General features: G+C 42.9%; 1 protein-coding gene across 2 annotated transcripts in view; it reads right to left on the bottom strand.

The window, feature by feature from the left end:
* CCDC27 (coiled-coil domain containing 27) overlaps positions 1 to 26939 on the bottom strand; it is a 259053-nt gene that overhangs the window by 104671 nt on the left and 127443 nt on the right. For both annotated transcript variants that reach the window (XM_069239955.1, XM_069239956.1), the window contains exons 5-7: positions 21584 to 21733; positions 9361 to 9530; positions 3991 to 4152 (exon numbers count right to left, since the gene is read on the bottom strand). In XM_069239955.1, coding sequence (XP_069096056.1) covers positions 3991 to 4152; positions 9361 to 9530; positions 21584 to 21733 — 482 coding nt within the window. The remainder of the gene's footprint in view (positions 1 to 3990; positions 4153 to 9360; positions 9531 to 21583; positions 21734 to 26939) is intronic.

The following is a 26939-nucleotide window of genomic DNA, read 5'->3' as shown; positions in this document are numbered from 1 at the left end:
TTGGCTCAATTTGTATCCATGGCATGAAGTTTCCCAACTAATATATAAAGGTTTCCGCTATGGTTTCAGGATCCCAGCATCAGGGGTGCAGGGACCAGCAGTACTTATACATGGCACAAGGGGTAGCTGAACCGAGGGGTAGCTGAACTGAATATATTGAAGAAACTGGGTTTGAACAGGATTAAAGGGCCATTTGACAGTCCCCCACTTGTTGTTTTATCCGCTCCCCCCAGGGCTGGTTCCCAAAAAGAACCCTGGTGGATTTCAGTTGGTACACAACCTCTCAGTTCCACATAGAGCGTCTGGGAATAACGCAATTGATCCAGCGCTCTGCTCAGTCAAGTATGCATCTCTTGATGGTGACCTGTCACTACTAAGGCAACTGGGTCCAGGGACCCTCATGGCAAAAGCGGATATAGAATCAGCCTTCAGGCTTTTATCAGTTCATCCTGATGACTACCACTTGTTGGGTTTTCCAGTTCAGAGGGAAGTTCTATTACGACAGATGCATACCCATGGGTTGTTCAGTTTCTTGCTCGTATTTTGAACAGTTTAGTACCTTTTTGGAGTGGGACTTTGCACAAATATCAGGATTGTCTTCTGTCATACATTATCCAGATGATTTATTGTTCCTGGGACTGAGCTTATCTGACAAGTGTGCTAGGTCCTTAGGAACATTCAAGTCTGTGATGGCTGAATTTGGGATACCTTTAGCTCAGGAGAAGTCAACAGGGCCAGCCACATCCTTGGTATTCCTGGGAATCGAAATTGATTCAGTAAAAGGGGAGTGTAGATTGCCTCTAGGCAAAGTCCTTACTTTCCGGGCATCCTTATAAGCCTGCCTAGTGGCCAATAAAGTCACCCTGCGCCAGTTGCAGGTGGTGGTAGGTCAAGTTTGCCTTGCAGATCATCCGATGGGTCGCCCTTTCTCCGGCTCTATTGCTCAAACCATGTCTGGTCTGAAGGAAAAACACCATAGAACACGCTTTGATGCTGAAGTAAAACATGAGTTAAGGATTTGGTTGACATTTCTCCATGACTTCAACGAGGCAGCAGTGTGGCCGGCCTCCCTGCGGTCCAATCAGGAACTAGGTTTATTTACCAACTCGGTGGGTAGTAGTGGTTTTGGGGCCATTTCGGGTACAAAGTGGTGTGCCAAGGCCAAGCCCCAGTCTTGGCAGGCATCAGGGCTGATCAAAAAGATCACCTTCCTAGAGCTACTTACCATAGTTGTGGCGCTACACATATAGATAGACCAATTTCGCAATCAATCTGTGTTTTTTTGTTCTGACAACATGGCGTTGGTCCTATGTTTTTAATTTCCAACATGCCAAATGCAGAATAGTATTAAGCCTGTTAAAGGAACTGGTATAGACCTGTTTGAGGAATAACATTCTTTTTAAAGCTAAACATGTACCAGGTGTTAGTACTAACGCAGCTGATGCCTTGTCTCGTTTCAAGTTACAAGAGTTTTGGCAATTCCACCCAGGGGCTGAGTTAGAACCCACATATTTCTTGGGACAGCTGTGGATTCTTGGAACTCACCCTTGGTAGATCTGGTGGCAGCCAGCCTTGCATCAGAAACAAGAAGGGCATATGAGAAGGCATTTCACAGTTACATAGCACACACCTCTAGCAACCTCGTAGTGCAGCCTGGCTCATTGAGTAGTTGGATGGGTTTCCTCGAGCACTTACGGATGCAGGGTGAATCTGGTATGAGTGCCAGGCATCACATCTCAGCCATGGCCTTTTTTACTAAATTGGGTAGAGGTGAACAGTTAGTACTAGGGAGGGCTGGTGACGTCCGTGGTTGCCCGGTAAGTGCAGTTCGCAGGTACTTGCAGATTCGTCCCTGGGATGCCTCCACCTCCTTATTGGTTCATGCATCTGTGGTGCCCCTCACTAGGTACCAGTTTTCCCAGGTATTGCGCAAAGCGTTGCTGGTGGCTGGCATTCAGGGAAAGGTTAGTTCCCATACCTTCAGGATAGGGGCATCGACATCAGCAGTGTGGTCAGGGCTCAATGCCGAGACGGTCAAGGGGCTTGGGAGGTAGAAGTCAGATTGCTATAAGCGCTATGTACGTCTCCATATGATATAGGAATGTTTTTTGGTGCACTCCGGTGATGGCATAAGTGGCATAAGTAATGGGTTTTCCTTTTGTTCCTAGCACCTCTCAGTTTGCCACTGAGCACATGGCTCCAGCCAGTATTTGGGTTATTGGACATTCCTTTGTGCATCGGGGGAGGCCATTCTTCAACATGTATCACAGCGGGGCCCAGGATGCTGGTCTCCAGTTTCTTTGGACAGGAAGAGGGGGTCTGTGCCTTGATGGTCTTCACCAGCTCATCAAGGAGGTGATGGCTCTCGCTGCTGGCGGTCATCATCCTTCATGTGGGAGGCAATGATTTTCCAACAATGGGGATAAGAGCAGTCTTTGAGTACTTGATGGCTGAGATTTCCTGGTTAGCGAAAAGGTGTCCAGGGACTGTCATAGCATGGTCCCACATCATCCCTAGGTGGATGTGGAGGTCAGGGTGCTCGATGAAGGCCCTTAACAAATCGTCAGGCGGCTGAACAACCGTATGAAACAGCTCCTCAAAACATCAATGCTAAGGACTATTCCTCACAGGTGCCTTCGAGGGGAGGAAATGTTTCACAGGGACGGAGTACACCTGTTGGACAGTGGGTATGAACTGTTTGTTGAGAATCTGGAGGCATTTGAAATTCAGTGTCTCAATGCTGAGCATCTCAGACTTTGGGGGGGGCCTTCTTGCTGGTTGGGAAACCACCTAGGCTTGTGGGAGGGAAGGAGTCATGTTTGGGCACAAAGCAGGTGGACAACCTTGGCATCAAGAATACTAGTGCAGGCAAATTCAAGATGGAATCAGAAGCCTTTTGGCTCAAACCAGGATTGGGGTGATGAGGGATGTAGAAAAGGGCTCAGGACGCCCGCTACTGCGAATGTCCATAGCCGCCCACGGTAGGCCATTACATAATTTGGGGGGATGGAGTCTGCGCCAGGGAACCAAGGTGTGGTCCGGTTGTCCAGGGCCATCCCCACTGGGTGCCAGGGGGATCCCTTCTTAAGGTTGGCTCTGGCATAGTTTGTTTTGGGGACAGTTCTCATGCTGGCCCACACCCTCTCTATCTTGAGGAGGCAGGTGAGTTTTCACTTTGTGAAGTGTACCTTGTTTGGGGGGAACACGGCCCCCAATCTACAGTCGATACCACAGGTTTCTGGGGGGTGGACAACTATGACTCCTTTAAGAATTGAGTTATGAGAAACCATGTATTAGTTTCCCCATAAATTATTTGAGATGCATATTGTAAATAAGGATGCAAAAATACTTAGAAATGTGATAATGTTCTTTTATGTCATGTTTATATGGTTGTAATAAATACGGCCTGAGAATTGTTATATTCTCTAACGCAGGAGGTTTGCCAGTCTGCTTTGTCTTCTGGAAGGGGGGAGGGAGATAAGTCCAACCTTTCAGGGAAAGGGAGGTGGGATTGGGAAACCAGGGTGAATAAGTTGGTTATTTGGAATAGGTCTCTGTACGGTCCCCCACCTGTGCCATCACTCGTGGTGAAGTGAGCAAATGACTAATGTGGAATAACCTTTGCCTCATGCGTTATGCTGTACTGGGCAGAGGAAACACAACAATAGACCAATCGACGAAGAGATCTGACTGAAAGTAACTATAAGAAAGTATATAATATATATAATAATGTGAATGCAAGACAGTTTCCACTTCCTTTTGGATGAATTCTTTGGAAAAGATCAGTATTCCCTGTGGACAATTCTCCCCAAATACTGAAAGGTGTTGTTTTTTCCAAAATCACATCAGTTTAAACGCCTTTTCGAGAATCAGACCCTCCCAAATACTACATATGTGTGTCTTGAAGGTTTATGTGTGTACAAGACCTACATTGGTACCCCACCCACAGAATACCTGTTTTCTGAGATATTTGTTTGTGGTTCTACTCACCTTCGCACTCAGGGCCTCCTCACCTAGGAGGTGCTTGAGGTGACCTTTGAGTCTATGCACTTCCTGTTGGAGCACAACGATGATGTCATCCTTCCTCATATTCTCCTCTTCCACCTTCGATAAACGAGTCACTTCTTCCCCCAAGGTCAGCAGGAAGCGCTCCTGAGGACCAAGACAAGGAAAAGGTTTTATTGTAGGATCTCACTACTCTATAATAAGCAGTTTATGAAATGTTTTCCCCGCTCTGTACAGACTGTTATGGTAGCTGGCTTTTGGCAAATCTCACAAATTTTCTAAGTTGCATTTTCCTTCAGTGTGGTAGCTGGATCTAACATAGTCCACCATTCTCAGGGTCAGACTGGACAGAAAATATGCCTTTGAGACAAAATAACAGAAGCCCTCATTTGCATAGTTGGGAAGTAAATAAGAGGTCTCCATTTATAAATCAAGCACCTCTGTAATCTTTAATGCATGCTCCCTGGGTAATTTGTGAAGGGTTGGGGACTACATACGTTTGTGCTTGTTGCGTCCAATGTTTGTGGAAATATTTGCTTTGTTCTTTCCTATCAAAAACATTGACAAATCCCTGCATTTCTACTCCAAAACAGTTTCAGTTCCATCAACTTTGCCTCAACATAATACGATCCACACTACACCTTCCTCATTCTCTCAGTCTTGTCTTCCTCTCTCTTTACCGGGCCAACTTTTCCACCTCTCCTATTCCCCTTGAAGTTTTAAGCAACTGTGCCATCTTATTCTGAATTAGAAAATGTTAAGTGACAGGAAACACACAGTGCTTTGCTGCAGGCACATTAAAAACCTCTGAGATGTGTCATTACTACGAGTCAGAGTGGGTGGGATTTGAGGGGCACAACATGCTTATACTTTTATGATTTGTGAAACACCGTTCCCCTACTTTTTGTAAAAAGACAGTCGTCCAGGGATGGTAAATTCGGACAGTTTAAATGCCTCAGCTGAGGTGTCGTTCAGTGAGTCTCCTGTGTGATGAAACCGAAGCAGGGCAGACAGCTAAACAAGCTGTCCTGCCGGGGTGCCTGCTTGCCTGAAATGTAAATGTGCACAACAAGTTAATCTGCAAATGTAAAGGATGCCCTGGAGCCAGTACTGGCTTTAATTGACCTAATCACTCGAAGCTTTGTGATGACAAAGATTTTTTTTTTTTAAGTGGTATTGCAAAGAGTTAACAACTAAGCTCTGAAGTGCGTGCTTTTAATTGTAGTTGTATTTATATTGCGCTTACTACACTTGGAGGAGTTTAAGGGACAGTAATATTAAAAAACTGCATTACATACATATTACTAAAATCTATTTTGGAAACACAATTTTATCTTAAACATTTTGCATATTTTGCAGCCATCTATTTTATACTGTGTGTAATTCACGTTTAAAATAATTACATATTCACAGTCCTCTACAGTGCATTAAATAGTAGCGGTTTCATAATATACTATAGTGCATTTCCAAATAAGTAACAACTTTTTAAATGTATTTTTCATTTAAGCTGCATTTTATTTTATATGTAGCTACCTGACGGTGAAAGACCCAAAAAACTTACAGATTATATTTTTTAGCAACACCTGTGACCTCGCCTCAAGCTCACTGCATACAGCATCGCAGTTCCCACACCTTTTTAATGCACTTCGACCACTGGTTGTTACATGAGAAAAACTGCCCCACACAGGCTCAAACACTGACCTGACAGACTGGTCCATTCAGCACTACCAGACTGCCCTATATTCCAGTCACTGTTCCCTGTACAGCCACTGGGGCGCTATTTGCAACGCAAGGAATGGTGAATTTTTACTGAGGCTAAATCTAAGTCGTATTTGTAGTTTGGTGGCAGAACTGTCGCAGTTTGGAAAAAATCCCTTGTTATTTTGTGAATGTGCTCTTGGTATTTTGCCTGTACGTAATGCAAAAGCATGGTTAGATTTACCTACATTTTTTAACAGAACTGCCATTTTAACACATTTGTGTGTTAGCTGAAAGCGCCATCTACAGGCTACTGTGTTTCATTTGGTGCTTTAAATGTGTTAGTTACTCCATGGAATTAATTTCCTCCAAAACATAATCTTTATCACTAAAACGCGCAGAAGCTGCACTACATGTAGAATAATGTGAGATACAAAATATTGTGGGACAAGTTCTTCTGTTCCTTTTGTTGTTTTATTTAACGACACCAGTTTCGTGCCTTTGACGACCACCTGTAACTACGTTCTAATTTCACAGTACTGCGGCAAATAATTGTCAGCTGTACGTCAATTTAATGTTGAAGTGCGATGCTTGGTAGTCTCTAAAACATAGTTTCCTGCAGTTACTTGCCAGCAGCATAAACCTGCTCATTTACTAGGACTGTTCTGTGATGTCACATTCACCGGCTATATTGACACGACAAGCATAACAGACGCAATGCACACATATACAAAAATACTGACATTACGCTGCAATATGCCCATAAACTGCCACGTACTGAACATTTACAGATGTGTTGCACTCTGCATGGATTTCGTCAACTGTTTGCAGGTGACATGGTTTGAGAATCAATGCTTAAATTGTGAGAAAAAAAACAAAGAAAGAAAATACAAAAAAGTTCAAAGCCCCAAGTTTCCCTTAGGATCATGGCGTTGGCACTACGCAAACCCGGAGTTGCAGAATATTAAGGCTACCTGGGAAAGAAAGGAAGCACAGCTTTTGTGTATGGCCGTGTGTTCCAATACATTGATATGCAGCTTCACCTCTGCTTGGTTCCATAGCCCTCTTGCTGGAAGGTCTTGAGGTTAGGTACCGGGACCTCTCAGGAGACATCTGTAGTCATGACATAACTTAATGCCTGGTGTATGAAGGATAGCGTAGCACCAGTTTTATTTCTGTAGATGCACCATAGTAAAGATGACTTGTCATGACTTGTAATTACCATGTTGTTTCTGAAGGAGCCCTGCAAATTCATCAATGTTCTTACATTTATAAGAGCAAGATGATATCCTTCAGGGTGATCATCCTAAATGCTGTCATTTTGAGCAGTGTTGGTCTCATATCAGTCGCAATTTCCTGGATGTTTTCACCATAAGGTAGATCCTCAAATTAAAACCTTTGTTTTTTTAACCTTTGGAGACGTGCTTGAAGGCCACCTTTTGTGCCTCTTGCACATAGCTGTGGAAGGCATTGCTGATACTCCTGTTGGGAAGTATTCCTCCATTGGTATGCTCACTGTAATGGGAGGCATGTGAAGCTAGTGCCAGTCGGAAATCACTATCTTCTAGTACCCTGGGATTTGAAATGACCACTTCCACTCTTCTTGAACTGGGTGGTATAGGACAGACTTTCGACCCAAGCTTCTTGACTGCTGGCAAGGGTAATGAGGATGTCTGTAATAGGGTTGCTGAGTCAGCGGATGTTGCCGGTGGTATGGTTGATAGCAGGGCCAAAGGAACAGAGCACTGTCTCCCGGAAAGGATACTGATCAGTGTGCTTGGATGATGTCTACTGATCTTCCTGTCCCTGAACACATTTTGATATGCTGGTGTGGCATCTAACCAGAGACTCTCCATCCTAAGGCAAGTAAAGGATCCAACTCTATATATCTGTTTGAAATGAGGTACACCTAAGGTGATGTTGTTGGAAATGAGGCTGGGTTTTGCATAGGTTTCTTCCCTTCCAGCAATAAGTGGTACATAGTTGGAATGGCCTTGGATGCTTTAATGGTGGATTTTTTAACTCATATAAAGAAGCAATCTTCTTGATGAACATTGTAATGGGAGAACAGACTCCTCAAAGCCCTCCCAGCTAATTGTAAAACTAAGCAATGCCATCTGGCAGGGAGTCTACCAGTGGAGATACTAAATTGCTGGGAGAGGAATGTCCCCTGTCACTAAATCCCAAATGGAAATTAAATCTGGTATCCTGACATTCTTTCAGCCCAGCATTCACAGAATCATATGCTGCATTCAGACCTAGGACAGAAATTGACCATGAGTCCCGAAGCCTGGCTCTAAGGTCAAAGAAGGGTGGCAAATGAATATGCTCGTGTTGACATGAGATTTGTGTCTCTGGGACATTTCGAGGCAGCATACCAGTTTTAAATCCTTAGTGTTAGTACAGAACTTTGTTACCTGTTCCAGTTGAGAGCACGATGCTTTCAGGTCCACTCATGTGAAGCTCCACATGTTTGACTTGCCCAGACCCTGCATAGACATACTTATGTGGATACTGAGTGCGTGTTACGTGTATGGTGCCTGGTACCATGGGATGGGAGATGATTTCTTAGCCTACAATGTCTGTGGTAACTTTATTTTGGATTGACTCCCTAACAGTATCTTAGATGGGTCTGACACTGATGGGTAGGGTGGTTTCATGTTTTTGAGTCAGAATTTTGAGGGATCTTCACCAGGGGTTTCCATTGTAGCAGAGTCCTCAGTTGCTAAGCTCCTTTTTTGCAACTGACTTGGCTCATTTTTTTCAAGCTTTTTTTTTCAGGTAAGTGGCTCCACATCTGGCGATTGCACTTTCTCCTCATTCAACCTGGACAGGAGCCTACAAATCCCAAGGTTCATGATGTGGGTCAAGGCACTTATGTTAATCATCAAAATTTAGCCCTACAAGACTTGAAAAAGCCTTTTTTTGGAGCCTGAACCAAGTTGAAAATAATTTAACTTTCTGACTCATAATATGCTCATGGATAACAATCCTACAGCAAAAGCTCACCAAAGGGCTTAGGTAATCCCAAACAAAAGCACAGAAAGTTTTCTAGTCAGCAGCTGAGAGTAGGAGCCAAGCTCTGTGGAGACTCCTTAAATGTCTGATATAGAAATCTGAACCATGGTGGTCACTGGGTAGAGTTTAGTTCAGAGCACCTCAATCTTACTGTCTGAAGTTTAGGTCATTTTCAACAGTTGCGGCTCACTGGGGATACAGGGGGCAGGGTGGTGTGCGGGGGGGGGGCATTAATAACATAAAAATAAAATAAATTAAAAAATGTACCTCTTTGCCACCGATCCTCCATTGTCTCTGCACCAGACCAGGCAGGCACCTGCTCCCACCCTGCCCTGTGGCCAATCCTGACGCTGCTCATACCCCTTGTTGTCTCAGACAACTTAAAAAGATCCATGAGATTGTAAAACACACTCCTGCGTGTTTTCAAGACAACCATGCAACAGACTTTAAAACTTAGATGGACATAGAAGTCTCCTAGTTTTCCTAGTGTCTGAGACCTAATGCTCAGGTTTACTAACAACTTTTTTTAAAGTCAGTAAGCATGAAGAATAAATTCAATATGCTTAACAGAGTGGGTGTGATTGGGCATAATGTGATCATCCTAATGAACACAGTCTGTGGCACAAATTCTCGCCTTACCTTCTCGTTGAGCACTGCGATGTACCAGGGCTGTTTCTGATCTGCTGATGCTTGCTCTGAATGAGTCCTTGACCATTTGTTTTGAAGGGAAGGCGGAGACACCTGGCTTCCATCCGCAGAAGACAACCTCCGGGGCTCCTGGAGATAAGGAAGGTGAGGAAGCTTTTCAACTGGAAGGAAATAAAGAAAGTAGTGAATGTGGGCAGACCAAAATAGGTTATGATTGTAGATGTTTTCAATTAAGGATTTCTAGAGATTTGTACATTTTTAGGTATGTGTGAAATGTCATGTGGAATGAAGAGAAGAACGTCTATGAAACACCTCTCACCGCTGTAGCATTCTGACATTAGTGAAATAGTAGTTGTGACAAAGCCCATGTCTACTCTCCCAGGGGCAAGATTACAGTGGCTGGGAAAGGAATTAATAGAGGACAATATTCCACTGGTCTGGACATCAGGTAAAAGTCATGCTGGGAATGGGGCAGTGGCCTAACTCGCTGACCCACATTGGAAGGAGGCTCAGTAGCATTAGACAGCCCTCTTCCACATCCTTTCACCCTAGAATTAGAGCCAACAAATGCATAATTTTTCAAGCTATTACACCCAGTTCGGGACCAGCAAAGCTGCATTCTAAATATCCTGATTAACGCTGAAGAAATAATTTCTTGGGCAGTATTTAATCACGCCTTCTTGAGGGAAGGACAGGCAGTCCGTTTGTATGTCAGCACTCTTAACACTGAATCACCACTGATACTTTTGTCATGAACAGGCTCTGGCTCCTCTAGCACCCAAAAACCACAAAAAGAAAAGTACAATTGGAACAACCTTGAATGTTGTCCATTGCCGCCCCTCTCGGAGAACAGCCCCCTACCGTCAGCCTCCTTTGAGCTGCATGCTCTCGGTGATCTCCCATGGCTCATATGCTCTGTGGCATGGGAGAGACAGAGGGGCATATTGACACTAAGCCCTGAATGCCATATTTATCCCCCATGCAAAAATGATGCACCTGTGGGTTGCGGACCCAATTAATGACGCTAAGCTTGCTTAATGTCATTATTTAACGCCTGGGTCTGACCAGGTGTTAAGGTACCTGTGGACCAATTTCCATGGCCAAACACCGTGGAATGGGACCACAGGTGCCCACCCCAAGCCTCAGAAACACCCTCACCCACACCAGAGGGACGCCAAAGGATGGGGGACCCCATCCTGCGTAAGTATGGGTAAGTATTACATTTATTTGTTTTCTGCCATTGGCGACCCCCTACATGGGACCCCCTGCATTGTACTGGGTCTAATGACAATGCCCAGGTGACACTGGTCCCATGGGCCTGGCCATTGGGGTGGTGGGCATGACTCCTGTAATTTATGGGTGCTATTGCGTCAAGATATGACGCTAGGCTGGTTAACACCATATATATTGGTGTTAACCAGCTTAGTGTAATTTCTGGCACCCTAATGCCATATTCCCCCACTGCCTGCTCTGCCCCCTCCCGGCAAGCGTCTTTTCTTTTGACGATAGCTGATCCTTAGCACCGGCTTGCACCATTCCATGAATATGGCGACTGGCTGGCGCTCAGGAATGGAGCAAGCCGGCGGTAAATTTTTTGACGCAAAACTGCATCTAAAAGTATAAATATGGGCTAGAGAACTAAGAGATTGTGCAATCTTATTTGGTTGTGGATCTCACCGCATCTTACTCAGTGTTTCTTTAAAACATGCTATGGACTAACAGATAACGAAACAGCAGGTGCCTTCTTTTTATATTCTTTTTTCTTGTATTGTCACAGTTTTGTAATGGTATATTTTTTAATTTAGTATCAACAAGGAAAAAGGAACTTCCTTCCAGCTTTCTCTCGTGGCTTTGCGATCTTGCTGGATTATTGAAAAGTGCTAACTCATTTTTCACAATTTTATTGGTATCTTTTGCTTCAATAGTTTCTCCATCTCTTTATGAGTTATATGTATTCTTTGGTTCCTACATCGTCTGTTTTATTTGTTCCTGGCTTCCTTTGCATTTCTGACAGGTGGTTTTACTGAACTGCAAATCATCTAAAATTATGTATCTGGTGAGTCAGTTGCTGTTTGTCCTTGCAATCTTTCTCACTGAACTCATTTCCTGGATGTTGTTTATGACATGTAAGTTAGTAGCATGGCATGTGCTAACTAGGGATGATTGGTTGAGTTCCCTGCCGGGAGGGAGTGCAAACATGAATAGCACTGGATTCATCAAGAATTTTACATTTGCTTTCTCTGTTCTTTCACTTTCACTCCTTCTCAAGCTTTGGCAATAGGGTGACAACCACATTCCAAGTCATAAACAACACTGTTGCTAGCCATGGAACTTTCCACCTACAAATCATTGATTTCAGGTGTATTAGTCTAATTGTACCAATGGACGCAAACCAAGACTATAACACCCCAAATGCATGAGCCTATCACACAAAAGTCCAAGACTAGAAACAATGACCCAGATTTACAAAAAAGTGGCGCAGAGCAGCGACAAAATTTGCAGCGCCGTGCCTTTTTTAAAATAATGCAGGATTGCTCCATATAAAATATGGTGCACCCCTGTGTTTCCCCCTGCGCTGGTGCTAAATTTAACTGCAAGAGCCAACGTAGGTATTTTTGCACCATTGTGCACTGGTGTCTGCGTTGAGAGGATAGATTGTTTCTATGCAGGAAGGTGAACCTTCCTGCTCAGAAACAATCTACAGTGGTGATTTGGCACTTCTATGTGTGCTTTGTAAATATGGTGCAGGAATTTTGACCTCATTGGGTCACATTAGCTTAATGTGGCACAAGAAGGCGCTAGCGGCTTTTAAATATACTCCTTAAATGTTTCAACTTGATGGAAGGGCTCAGTTGTTGCTTAGCAACACCTTTTGAAGCCTCCAGGGTCCAGCCTCTACATGTCTTAAGGCACAGGCAAAGTGGGCTGAGGCCCAAGGTCCCAATCTTTCAGGAGGCCCCTCAATAGAGCCAGCTCTGTTCTGCAGAGGATCTAGCCCTGGTGACTTTGAACAACTGATAAACAAATTATTATAAACAGAGTTTTATTTTATTTTTAATGTGGGTGATGTTTGAATGTGCTAAACAAATTATTATAAACACAGTTTTACTTTCTTTTATTTTTTATGTAGGTGATGTATGAGTGTATTACAGACATTTTGCAGAGATATGTTGTGCTTATGTTTCTTGCAACATCCATAAAAAAGTTTATTTTAGATCAAAACAGGACCTGGTAGATGAGAAATGGGAGGATGTCACAGAGATTAGTTGCAGTAATATTAGTGAACTGCTGCTGTGTTACAATATTAAAAGCACACTTCACTATCCCTCAATATGAGATGCAAACATATTTACACTTTAAACAAGTGTGCCTGTGCGCTCTCAGTGACCTAGCAGAGGAGGGCATGAAAGAGATGAAATTGGATAATAAATTCAAGGCTGTTCCAAATAGGGCCCCTCAAAAACAATTGGCCCATAGCCCCCATAAACCTTTAGACATCCCTGGCTTGGCCTGTAGGCTCTGGATTTTACTGTGGTTCTAGACTGGCCTGTCCTACTACCAATGTTGCAGGACCCCAGCTTTCTTGTTGCATATGCACTTTTGCAGAACAAAGCATTTTTACAACCTGGCAGGAATCACAGCATTTCAGTTCAAGTAAGTGGTTTCATTTAACCTTTTCTTTAATTTACTATTTGCAAACCAATCCTCCTGCATTACTACATAGCTGTCAATTGATATGTTAGCTTGATTGTGTATATATGTGACATTTCACTGCCTTATTTATGAAACTTTAACCCCAGCTCTGAGTTGCTTGGTAATGTTAAGGCACAAACTCTGCACCTATAAATTCCGGTATCCTGTGGTAAGACCTCACCAGTAATGTGCAATTCTGAGTTAAACCTCTTGGAATGGAGAATAATTGTGCACAACTGGAATTACGGGGCAGAATTCTGCACAGTATTTACTATTCCGAGAGGTTCAACAAACATTTAACACCTGCTCCAAGCAGCTGGTTAATATGTGCAGGAGCTTCAGTGTGGGGCAATGAGGTGATGAGAAGGGTGGGAGGGTAAAAGGAAGATGCTGGCTTGTGGGAGCCCATTACAAGTTTCCTCCACATCTTGCTTGGAAGGAGGCATGACTGAGAAATAGGTCCAGGCCACAATTCAGTACTTTCCTAATGCAATTTTACCACCAGGATTTTTCAGCTGGTAAAATACATTCTGTTGTTCCAGCATGTGGTAAATCCAGGTGCGGGAACAACAGCCTACTCATGATAGAGTGGAGCGAATTCCATACAGGAAATCTGCTCAACTCAAGCAATAATCGGAGCCTTTTAGTGGCAATTAATTACTCAGTTGTGAGGAGGCTCTAAAAAGATTGAGCCTGATTACGCCCTTGGTGAATGGAATACTCAGTCACAAATGTGAAGGATATTCCATCCGCCAAATGTTCATAGGATATAATGGAATCATAATACGACGGATTGGATATCTGTCACATTTGTGACGCAGTAACTCCATCTGCCAAGATCTTAATCAGGCCCTCTGTCTTTAAAACTGTGACAGCTTCTTGAATTGAAAATCTGGTAAAGATTTTTTTTTAATTAAAGGGGAAGAAAAATAGAACGTTCACAAAAGCAGAGGACCTTCTTCTGGCCTCTGGGACAGCCTATAGTCGTGCTCTAAGGTAACTATAGCTCATGCCCCCGCCATGCACAGTTTTTTCGTGAACATTTTTACTGCACATATTACATTGATATTATCAATGACGTTACCAAAATGTCATACGTGCCATAATTTGTGGGGTCATTAGCAGTGCATGGTGAAGGCGCAAGTTATAGTTCCTTAGGGCACAAGTTATAGTTACTTGAGGTACCTCTAACTATAACTGGTGAATTTCTATGGTTTTGTACGTTTAAATTGGGAGCCTAACTAGAATGTCCCTGTAACCTTTGTTTTTTTAAGTACATTTCTATGTTTAAAAAAAATTCTATTTCCTAACTATAACGTCCCGGTAACCTTTGTTTTTTTCAGTGAATTTCCATTAAAAAAATATATATTAATGTTTATCACTATATGTTAATCCAACCACCGCTGCACACGGTCTTTGGCTGTGCACGGCGGTAGTTGACCTCAGGGCCTGGCCTGAGGCCATACCCTATAAGCACCCAACCTTGCACCGTGCACTGCCTTAGGCCATGTGCTGCATAGGTTGCCCGCAAGACCTGGCCGCAGCTAGACCCTGCGGCCAACCCCCCCTACCCACCCAACCCCATGCTGTGCATGGCCCTTTGGCGGTGCACACCAGAAGTTGGCCACGGCCTCTCTAGGTGTCAGAATTGGTGTGAGAGGGGTATTTGGGTGTGAAAGTGGCTGTGAGAGTGTCTGTCTGGTTGTGAGTGTGTATATCAGTGCTTTAGTAGGTGCGTCAGTGTGTGTGCGGGTTTGTGAGTATGTGCATGACGTTGTCAGTGGGTCTGTGAGTGTGTGTGTGAGAGTGTGAGTGGGTTTGTGAGTGGGTGCCTAACTATCTAAGTAGGTCTGTGAGTGGGTGATTGAGGGTCTGACTGGGGCTGTGAGTGGGTGCCTAAGGCTCTGAGTGGATCGGTGAGTGGGTGCATGAGTGTCTGAGTGAGTCAGTGAGTGGGTGCGTCAGTGTTTGAGTGGGTGTGTGAGTAGGTGAAATTGATTGAAAGAGAGAGAGAAAGAGAGAGAGAGAAAGAGAGAGAAAGAAAGTAAGCGGGAGAGTCGTAGAGATTTTGTTAGGCTCTGATGTATGATATACTTAGAATTAGATATTTCTATACAATTTTAAATAAAAAATGTATCTATATATATATTTTTTTAATTAAAATAACTTATACTTTAAAAACAAAAAAGAGGGAAGCGAGTCCAGCTGGACTCGAACCATGAGGGCTCAGTGTGAAGGTCTGCAACCTTCACACTGAGATATAGGTTCATTTTTTAATTTCTTTTTTTTAGCCCTTTATGGGCTTTCAGGGACTGCAGGGGAGCCCTCAAGGGATCCCCCGTAGTTCCTACATATTATTATTATTATTTATTTTCTTAATTGTAATAAAATTCCCTTTACGGGCTATCTAGCACCGTGGAGGAAGCTTCCCTTGTGGTGCTGTTGCTTCAACAAGCAGGTAGCTGCTTTAACAGCATCCCCCTGCTTGCGAAAGCATTCCATCTGTGTTCCCTGCTCGTGTGCAGGGGACAGAGATGAAAGCTTCAGATTTTGACAGCGGGACCTGCTTGATAGGTCACCTTGTCAAAACCCAGAGTGTTTGCCAAGCCACAGCAAATAGCTATATCCCAGCGGTGGGCACCCCAGGACATAGCAGGAGCTGTCCCTGGGGGTGGTGGGCGATCAGTGGCTCCCTGGGGGGGAGGAGGGGTCACATGGCCCCCTCCAACGTGAAGGATGCCTCGGGGAGGTGGTAACACCCGGGGCTAAGGACGTCCAAAACAGACCCACTTTCTTTACTTAACTATTTGCCCTTGGGAGGTAGTGATCCCAGGGGCAGTAGGGGGGGCTTTGAGGCCCACATTATAATTACTCATGCCCAGGGAAGGTGGTGATCCCTGGGGCAATGGGGGACACGCGGCCCCCCCACATTACAATTACTCATGCCCTTGGGTGTGGTGAACCCCGGGACAGCAGGGGGGTTGTGTGCTCCCCGCATAAGATTTAGTGATGGCAAAGAGGAGGTGGTGATCCCCTGCATATTTATCATAAACCCAGGGGAGGTGGCAGTCCCCGTTGCAGCGGGATTGGGCCCCCACATTGCCCCTGGGACTTGGCCCACCTGAGAGGCTTTATAATAATGAAGCTTTCGCGCTTCAGTTTTAAATTTTTTTTACGCCTGCTCCGCAGAACCACCCCAGTGGTTCCACTCCAGTCGGGATTATCTTATGCATACTTACCTTGTGTTGTAAGGTAAATGTATGGAAAAGGGTTGCGTTGTAAAGCCAATGCATAGCTGGTCTAATGGAACATGGGATGGTGATAATGAAAGAGGTGGAGTTTGGAGGGAAAATAGGAAATAGTAGTGTTGTGAAATGTGGAGAGAAAAATCTGAGCTAATTACAGTGCTAAAGTTATAAGTAACAGACAAATTCTGAACCTAAATCGAAGAAAAGGGGGTGCAGAGAAAGGAGAAAGAAGAGAGAATCCAACTGATACAGAGGTGGGAGAATAAGCGGGAGATATGATGGGAAATATGTGAACAACAGTAATGGGAATTGTTAGTAGGAAGGAACAGGAAATAGAACTGTGAGAATAAAAGAGAGAGAGTTGATTATAAAAGTGTGGTTACAAGGTGAACTGGGAGAGGAGAACAAATCACAGGGTATTGTAGAAAAATTGTTGCATTGATGAATATGGCATGAAAAGTTGAAGGTTAGAGGAACATGGGAAAGGAAGGCGATAAGAAGATAGCAGCTATGGAGGTGAGAGAGATCCTGAGGCAGAGTTGTGAGAGGTAGAGATGGGGAATGGAAGAGACGTGAGATGATATGAAAAAGGTATGAATGGTATATCTATTTTATTAATATTGCACTAATTGTAGAATGTATAACTTTAGTGATGTACTTCCTGTGACATCACCAGGGTTAAAGGTCACATGACATCACTGCCGGGAAAAAATTAAAGGCCATATGATGTCACTTCCTGTGATGTCACTGGGATCAAAGGGCATGTGATGTAATTTCTGCTATACCTTGCATTTTGGTGAATCGACATCCATGACAATAGACATTCTCTACCCAACTGCATAATCTCTACAGTCATAAAGTTATTATTAGTAAAGATAAACTCATCGGCTGAGATTTAAGAGGGCCTAGCGCCATTCCAATGCCACACTAGAGTAATTTTTTTAAACTAATGTGGTGTTGGAAGGCCAAAAATGCAGTGCCATATTTACAAAGTGGGGCAATGCTTGCATTGCCCCACTTCGTAACCCCTTGTGCCTCATTATGCCTGCGCCAGGCATAATGTATGCAAGGGGATGTTCCGGAACTGGGGGGTGGCAAACAAATGGCGCAAAGAAATCAGAGATTTCTTTGCGTCATTTTTATCAGCTTTTTTAACTCCTGCTAATGTCAAAAAATGTTATGCTAATCCTGCAACGTACCAGACTAGTGTAAATTATGATGCTAATACCCCTTTTACATTCAATTTTAAATACTTTTAATTTCACTTAAATTTTAAATACGGCGCACATATGGTTGCGTTAGAGGGGCGGTAAGGGGCACAAGAAAAGTGATGCTGCACTAGGTTTTCATAAATCTGCCCTATCGTTTATGAACACCAAAAATAGTAGACTTACTCACAAGTGTAAGTTTACTCTTGTGAATCAGGTCCAATATGTGCATCAGCAGTAACCACAACAGAAGGACTGGGCACATATTGAAGATTAAGCTAATAAATCAGAGAAATATTACTTCATGTGTGCATACAGGTACAAACAAAGGTGAAATAATTACATCAGACACTACTAATGCAGTCATATGTTGTTTATGAGACAGTCACAATCTTTTTAAAATGAGCTTTTTTTGGTGTTATTAGATATGGTTTGTCCTGCGTTAATTGCCTAGGGAGCAGCTTCGCTTGTAAGCTCGCCCCTGCTGGAAAACACATTTGCCAGATCATCCAGAAACCACTCCCAAATAATAGAAGCCAAAACAGTTTTTTATGTCTCATCTTCATGGAAGATAGCTGACTTACTTTCTTCTCTTGTCAAAGACTTTGGAGAAGTATCAGCCTTCTTCCCAGGAACTGTGGTGGTATTGGAGACAAGGTTGGCAAAGTATTAAGTTTTTTTTCCTCCTGATCTTTCTTCTCAGAGGGTCATTAGAGTTTGACCGAGTGTGTGTCCTATAAATTGACATGCACCACCTCTGCAAAAACCTGCAGTCCACCTCCTCATTTAGAGACAGAGAACACCCACATTTATGGTAGGAAAGTCTGAGCTGGTTTTGTCATCGGAAATCCTAGACCCAATGGACAAGGTGCCACAGAGCCACCAGGTTACAGTGATGGACACCTTACCCTTTTACGAGTCTCTGTTTCATTTTCCTGCATGGGTCAGCAATGCAAGACATTTGGGACTTGAACAGGAAAAGAGAGAAATGTCCCTGACGTGTAGGGGAAAAATCCCTATGCATCAGGGACTATTTTCTTTCTTTATTTCTTGAATGCTGAGAATAGTAACAGCGTGACAGCCCATTTGGCACTCAGCTGTACAAGAAGTTCATCTGCCGCACCCGCAAATGAACTTTTGTTACTGAGCTACCACACCAACCACCTTTGCTAGGTAGGTGCGTAACTATCAGTATGGTCATCGGGCAAGCAGGTCACAGCTCGTGGTTAGCAGTGATGATAAAAGGACGAATTATGGCCTTAGTCTTTCCCAGAGGTACTTGAGAGTATGCATGCAGGGGGTGCTCATGCATAGAGGGTTCCAGAATTCAGTTAAAGTAGAAGCATTCTTTTTAGAGATTTTTTTCTAGCTTTGTCTGGCAGCGCAGGCGCTCACAACTAGTTGGGAAAATGGAAGGCCAAATTACAGCGTACTTTACTTTTAACTAGTGTACTGAAGGGACGTAATCATGCAAGGCGAGATTAGTCTTTTATTTTTGTCTGTGCTTTTGATGACTTCAGTGTCTCTACAGAGGTACATCGCTCAAAGGCAGGATCAGGACATAATACAGGCCTCCTCTATTTTCTTGTTAGTTCTCTTTATTTCTCTAAAACTTACACACGGTAACAGCTCTGCTAATTTACGCACCTGCTACATTTTGGATCCTGTTAGTGCTCCAAGTGCATGATCAAAACAATGGTTTACTACTTGAATATCCAGTCTTAAATATTGTCAAACAAAATTATCAAGAGAAACAAATCGACTATAGAATATTGTGAAGGTGGGTATTTATTGGGTAGTAGTCATCCAGGGCCATATTTACAAGAAGCTTGCACCATCTCTGTGCAATTTGTTTTGGACGCTGCGACAGCACATTAAGTGCTACATATTTGCAAAGTCACGTTTCTCTTCCGTGTATCATTTTTTATCTGTGCTACAACTGGCTGCCTCAGGTTAGGTTAATTATATGCAAGGTAGGCGTTCCCTCATAAAATCCCATGCAGAACTGACGCATCCATATTTACGAGCTTTCATCAAAGTTACGCATTGTTGGCAAATGTCCAAATGCGTAAAAATTCCTACTCCTGCTTAACCCAGGGATAAAAATGATGCAGTGGCTATTCAATAGGAATCTGACGAGCTGAAGTCACTTAACACACTGGAATATGTCTGTATTTCACTTCCCCTCTATTAGTAATGGGTCTACACATGTGCCAATCATACTGTAGGACTCCTTGCGCCACAGTGCCACATATTGTAAATACGGTGCATCCATGGCATCATAACGGATTCTTGCACATCATAAACAATTCTGATGCATGGCTGCACAATGCAGCAATGCGTCATTTCTTGTAAATATAGCCATTAGTTTAGAAATAAATACAGGTGGCTCAGAAGGGGGTTTTGATCCAAACCTCACCTGTCTGCAGTGGGTATTCAGAGATGTCATCCACTACGTAAGGATGTATTAGTGAATCTGATTCATCTTTGCGCACTGTCATTGTGGAAACTCCTCCATCCAGTCCCTCCTCAGAAATCTTCTTTTCTACATTATTTTGAATTTAACTCGTCTCCAACACTAGATGCAGTGATACATTGCTTACTAGCTTGTGTTGCATAGTATGAAGAGTTGTAAGGCACCTAACGGTGTCATTTAAAGGTAACTTCAAGTTTACGTAAAATAACTCCTAAAATGCTTTTTTAGGTCTGGCCTTGAGGTAAGCTTCATTCCACTATTGTGTAATTAAAAAAAGGTCACAAACAAAAACATACATATACACATACACACACAGGAGCTTTTGGAAAGCCCTTTTCATCTATTGGTCTGTTAAATTCTAATTCACATTTGGCTTCCATAAAAAACAGTCATCGTGGGTCAAGGAGTCCTTTCGCTTCATCCACTGAGTCACTTGCACTTGCCTTTTGACTGATCAAGTGCAAATCTACTGAAGAAGAAGTTCTAGGTCTCATTTATTTTGACCAATGCTTTTTATTTCTTGTCTTTAATTTTTTAGTCATCCTTGTGTGTTTTAGGGTATATGATAATTCAAACCCAACTGTACTTTTTCTTTGCACCATTTAGAATCATTTTCCTGTGATATGCATTAAAGTTAAAAATGTTTTCTATCCCTAATCTAAGATACATCTGTCTGCTATGAAGCACCTGCCCTTTCAAAATGATATGCAATTGTTAATTTTTATTTGAAATTCTATTGCAAGCATAGGGCTTTCACATTTTGGTGGCATTCTTTCTTTTTCATTTTATTTTGTGGCATATGCTGGAAATAAAACAAATCACAATTTACCCATCTCACTAGCTTGACAAGACCAGGCCTACTAGCTTTGCCAATTATTGTTTCAGTACAGGGAAGCATTTCACATGGCATAATTTTATTTTGTCCCCAGCGCTGTAAATCACATACTGTTCCTGACCAACCCTTGAAACCAGTACTCATGAGAGTAACTGGGTGGCAGGTTTGTCCGTCTTTTCATGGAGAACTTGCCGAAAACTACACTTGCCTTGTTTTTCACTCAGGACTGCTGTCACACTGATGCTCAATGAAGTCACATATTTAGCAAACCCAGCACATTGGACAGTGCTTGAGATTCTCTTTAGGGTCGAGCGCATAAGCACTCTGTGCCTGTTGTAATCTTTCTTTGGGCTTTTAACCACGCCCATGTCACACCTGTCACTTTCATTGGTTCGTGGGCTTGCTTTTTAAAATCTGCTTGATTCCATTAGTGAAAGGCATGCATATGTCATGCTTTTTCAGGTGTTTAGCCCTCCTCGAACATACAAGGCTTCATGTTTTCGGCATGATTTCTGGACTGCTTTATCTTTTTATTTTCCACGCAGCGTGATTGCGCTGGGTTTTACGTATCGCGATGGCGCTCGTTTTTTTGGTTTTCAATTTCAGCGCGATTTCACTGCATTTTACATAGCGCTTCGTTTTTTTATTTTCTTTCAATTTGTGTGGCAAGAAAAGTCCAGTTAGGAGTTTACAACGCTAGTAGCTCTAACTTGAGCAAATGCGAGACCTGTTGCATTGCAAATGCTTGTTTTACCTTTGGTGTTTGAATCTGGTCGGTCGTGGTTTGACGCAGGTGGAAGATCGAACTGGGTTCCATTTTCCAAGTTGATGACAGACCCACAGCAGGTATTGTTCCATCGATTGATAGCTAATTGTAACTCTGATGTAGCTGCTGAACTGCTGTCTAAGAGAACATGAACAAGAAATAACAAAGTGGGTCAGAACATGTGGGTGCACACGCTGAAAAGAGAAACGACAATAACTTCGAATTGAAGCACATATCTATTTTTGAATTAAATTCTTTAGTGGGCTGCTGTTGTCTGCAAGAAATACATTCAGTACGTACTATTTGTGGAAATACTTTTTTTCAGAAAACCTTATTTGCACATTTTGATGAATTTATATAATATGGAGTGAACTATATTGGTAGCATTGTTAGAACTGCCTTGTCATGCTTACATGGTTTTGTTGTGGATTTTCAACTTCACTTTCTTTTCCAACTCATTGCCTAAGGCTGGTAGCCGTTCGCTTCTTGGTATTAGCATAGTGGTTCCCAATCTACCTACGGCTGCCTGACGGTGGGGATTGTGGAGGGGGAGGTGGGTATGTTTTATCTGCTACCAGGAGATTCTCTACATGGCAAGCAATGCCTGTTCTCACCAGGCTGAGTATGGATGGTCAGAATTCGTGATGGTTGTCTTGCTAGTTTGGAGAGCGTAGCAGTGGTTAATTTGTGCTTGCTGTTTCCGGTGCTGAGCACTGCCACTTATTTTGAGGGCCAGGGCTTAGTCTCACATTGCCCTTTGATTCATGCTGCAGTAGGTGGAAAAAAAATGTGAATGACGTAAACACTGACTAATAGATGAAGTCTGGCTAAACACCCCCCCTCCCCCGTAAGTAAGCATGTTATGCCCATAATTTTAGTAAAATCAATAGGCTAACAAAGACCCAGTATTGACTGCTGGCTTCTTGCCTCTGGTAAGTAAGGCAAGAATAAATAGGGAAAGAAAGAAATCAAGAAAGAAGGCAAGCAAACAAGAAATATTAAAAGGAGGAAGAAACCAAGAAATAAAGGAAGAAAGGGGAAATGTAAAAAGGAAAGAAAAAAGAACGAAAAAAGAAAGAAAGAACAATAGAAAGAAGAAAGAAAAGAAGTAAAGGAAGAATGAAGAAAAAAAGAAGAAAAAGAAAGAAAGTAAGAAGAAAAAAGAAAGAAAGAAAGAAAGAAAGAGAGAAGGCAAAAGAGAAAGAAGGAAAGAAAGAAAGAAAGTAAGGCACAAAAAGAAAGAAAGGGAACGTTGGCAATACTGATAAAGAAAGGCCTTTGCCTCTGTCGAATGGGACTTCATGCAGGCGGTATTGCAGTGTGTCAGGGTGGGAGAGGTCTTCCTGCAGCTTATCAGAGTGATGTATAAAGATCCAGTTGCGCATATGGGTCAATGGATTGGTATCAAAGCCAATTGTTATTACCAGGGGCACACGTCAGAGCTGACCTCTAGCCCCGTTACTGTATGCCCTGGCGGCTGAGCCTTTGGCCTGTGTGTTATGCGAGTATCATGTCGATCGTGGTATTCGCTTTCCACCCTGTAAATGAATAATATCAACATATGCGAACTTTTTGTATAGACATGAACTGGAACGGAATTTAACCCTTGTCCTTAGGGAGGTGGTGTGCTTTGGGTGCCACTCTGACCTGCGAGCGAACTGGGACAAATCTCCGATTTTTCTGCTTACTGAGGCCATGCACCCTATATTGGTAGAGTTCACCCTCAAATGGACGACAGACCCGGTGCGCTACTTAGGCAATCAGGTGCACACTGATCCAGAGGTGGTAATACAAGATAACTACAGGAAAGCCATGCATCCTTTGGCGGGCATGGTCGACCACTGGATTCACCTCTCTTTCTCGCTCATGGGCTGGATATCCATTTTGAAAATGGTTATACTTCCTAGCTTTCTGTTCTACTTCATAAGCATAACTATTAGTGCCGGGAACGCTATTTCGCTCACTGCGATAATTACTGTTGCGACTGGCATGGGCCAGGAGAAACAGCCGCCAGTGCAGTGGGACACAATCACTCTCCCTTATTCGACTGGTGACCTGTGTGCACCAAATTTTGAGGTCTATTACAGAGCTTCGCAAGCCATGCTTGCTTATTTTTGGTTATCTGAACAGTTCAGATTACCGCATTTATGGCTAGAGCGTCTGGACGCAGCTCCGTTATCGCTCCTTTATTTTTTACTGGATAACTGGTGCGTCACTTTCGTATCATAGATCCAATGGAAACTACACAGTATTTGATGCACAGACTAGTAGAAGCACAGAAAGCACCTCTGCTTTACTCCACCCGGTTGACAGTAAAGTGTTGTACCTGGTTTAAGGTAGGTCAGAAGCAGCAGTGTTAGAGCAAATGCATGCACAGGCCATAGATGCATACAGGACTTCTTTATGGATAGGACACTGCGAACCTGGGAACAGATTAAGCAGCAAGCACCCTCTCCCAATGCAATTGCACACTTTCAATACTAGAGGGCGTGTCACGCATGGAGGACTCTGTTAAACACTGACCTTTCAGAGCCCCTGAGATCCCTGCCCTCACATACATACTACAAATCACCATCTGCGCAATGAGCGGTATCAGTCGTATACTCTTATGACCTCGATGCGGGGAAAACCATCATTACCAAAGCTTGCCAGGAGTGGCGAACGGACCTGGGCATAGACATCACTGACAAACAGTGGGCTTATTGTTGTTCCGTGACCTGCATTATATCTTTAAATGGTCGCCACCGGCTAGTCATTTCAAATACTTCAACAGGATACGCCACACCCCAGTCCGGCTGTTTAGATACTGCCCGAAAGAGAATTCTTGCTGCCCTTGGGGCAGCATGGAGGATTCTGGCTTTGCTCATATGGCTTGGTATTGTCCTGGTGTGCAAGCGCTTGGGCTGACTGTGTTTAGACTCTTAGAGGATATCACAGGTGAGAAATTGGTGCATACACCAGTTCTGGCGTTGCTGGGTTATGATCGGGAGGTGTCCCGTGGGTGTTGCTGGCTAGTGGCTATGGGTCTTTTGCTGGCCAAGAGTAGGGTTGCAATGTGTTGGATGAAGGGACCCCTACCCACAATCACAGAATGGCATACTGACATGATGCACTGCATCACAAAATCAGATGTCTATCATGATCTTATGCCGCCCCGTAGTCGCCCCTGGGATGTGTGGGGTACCTACTGGGAACATATGCTGAGAAGGCGCCAAGATATTGATGAGGTTGACGATACGGTTTAGGCTCTGTGGTGCTGGAGGAGTAAACGCAAGCTAAATATGAGTGTGAGTAACTTGGGATTCTGTTAAGTAATATAATGTATGTGTTAAGGCTTGATATATATGTCAAAGTATCCCTTAGCCTATGCCATTTTTTCATGAATAATTTGTATTGAATTGTACACATTGTTGAGCACACTCTGAAATGTACAACTTTTTATGAAGGAGTTGTCACACCTCAATCCCATTAGTTTCCACATGTCTATAGAGCAATGCTGTTTACACACCTTTATTGAATGTTCTTTATACATAATGTACCTGTGAATGTCTTATGCTGCATTGTTAATGCGAAAAAGCCAAAATAAAGGTTTAAAAAAAGTTTGATAAAGAACGCTGATTAGCTTATATTCTGATATCATGTGACCAATGGTGCAGGAACAGTTTTCGGAGAGGGGGTACTGTCATCAATATTACATCACTGAAGTCATAGGGACTATGAAAACTCCAAGCGTCACTCAAAGGAGTAGCAAATGATTGACTGCCTTTCAGCAAGAGTGGTAAGGGTGTAGTATTTAGTTGGAATTGTATTTAGAAGCACACCGTAGCAAATATATTACAGACCGCACAGTCTCCATTGAAATGGCCACTTATTTTTGTTGCAGACATATTTTACAGATAAAACTATATGGTGCACAAAAGATAATGTGGTGAAATTGGATTTCAGCGAATATCTGTCATTTGCTCATCATCAAGAAAAGTGCCATCATCTGTTTTGATCTTATTATAATATTTGGTTCAGTCGCACTTCGGAATTATCAAAAAAGGTGCTTATTTTGTGCTGGCATAACTACTAAATTCTTTTGAAATATCTGTACAGTTCATAATAGGTATTTATATTTTGTGTGTCTAAAGTAGAAACAAGGACATCCTGACTGTCACATACTTCACAAAATACTCTCACTTTGCAGTCAGAGAAAGAAAAGTAAACACCAGTCTCAGTGCTAAAAGACTAGGCAGCAATTCGTCAGAGGACACAGCCCGAGATTTGACCTTTCTCTGTAAGCACACTGCAAATGTGACAAGATATAACTAACATTTAATGGCATTTGTATTGTTCAATCATCTTCTGAACTCCATCATTTTTATTTTGGGGTCCTGCAGCACCCCTGCGCCTTTACTTCCAGCTCCTATGCATGTGAGCTGATGTGAAATGGCAGCAACCAGATAAACAAGGCCACTCAAAGAAATTTACAATATAAGCAGGAGACAGGATCTGATAAAGCTGGAATGTGGCCTCTTTTTACATCAAAATGGTCCATCAGGCTCTAAACACAAAGACAACACTAAAGTAATTATAAAGTAAAAAACAAAAACACTGGAACTGAAGGGAACTACCTTGTGTGCAGATGTGCTCCTTGTGACACAGCAAAATACATTCACTCAAAGAAATTAACCAGTGGCTTAAGTAGACTGACTCACTGCCCCATGTTTCATGCTGTAGTCGAGGAAGCAAAATGCAAATAAAACAACAACAGACCAGTGGATGAAGAGAGGCGGCTGAAAGCCCCCTTAAGTAAATATACTATATGTATACTTTTGGTAAAATGCCAGATCTGCTAAAAACCTAAAGCAATGTATGCCTCCATCCTCCTGACAATACACTCAAGGAACACAAGACAACCCTCTGGAACAGTCCTGCTGACAAACAAATGAACAACATGTCAACAACATGATCAACCCTCTATTCTTTTCCATCAACTCCAGGAGTGCATTACATTGGATACGATCATACAGGCTCATATTGAATGCAGCCAAAAAGTATAAAATAGAACCAAGGGTCAGATCACATTGAATTCAGTAGCAATTCATTCCCTACCATGGACATCTGAAGTACCAAGAGCATGTTTACATTATATACCCACATACAAGAGTCCACCACCTGGGCTGCAAATAATTACACAGAAATTGCATGATCACCATCCCATGTATTCTACTATCCAATTAATCTTTCTTCCCACAGACAGAATAAGCCCAAAGTGAACTTGTGAAAGATAAAATCAGTTTCAACAGATGCACAGGGACTAGCCTTTCACCCGATCCACTATATGCAAAGATGTCAAGGA

This window comes from Pleurodeles waltl, chromosome 6, assembly GCF_031143425.1.
Source record: "Pleurodeles waltl isolate 20211129_DDA chromosome 6, aPleWal1.hap1.20221129, whole genome shotgun sequence".
NCBI lineage: Eukaryota > Metazoa > Chordata > Amphibia > Caudata > Salamandridae > Pleurodeles > Pleurodeles waltl.
This window is presented reverse-complemented; position numbering and strand designations above follow the sequence as displayed.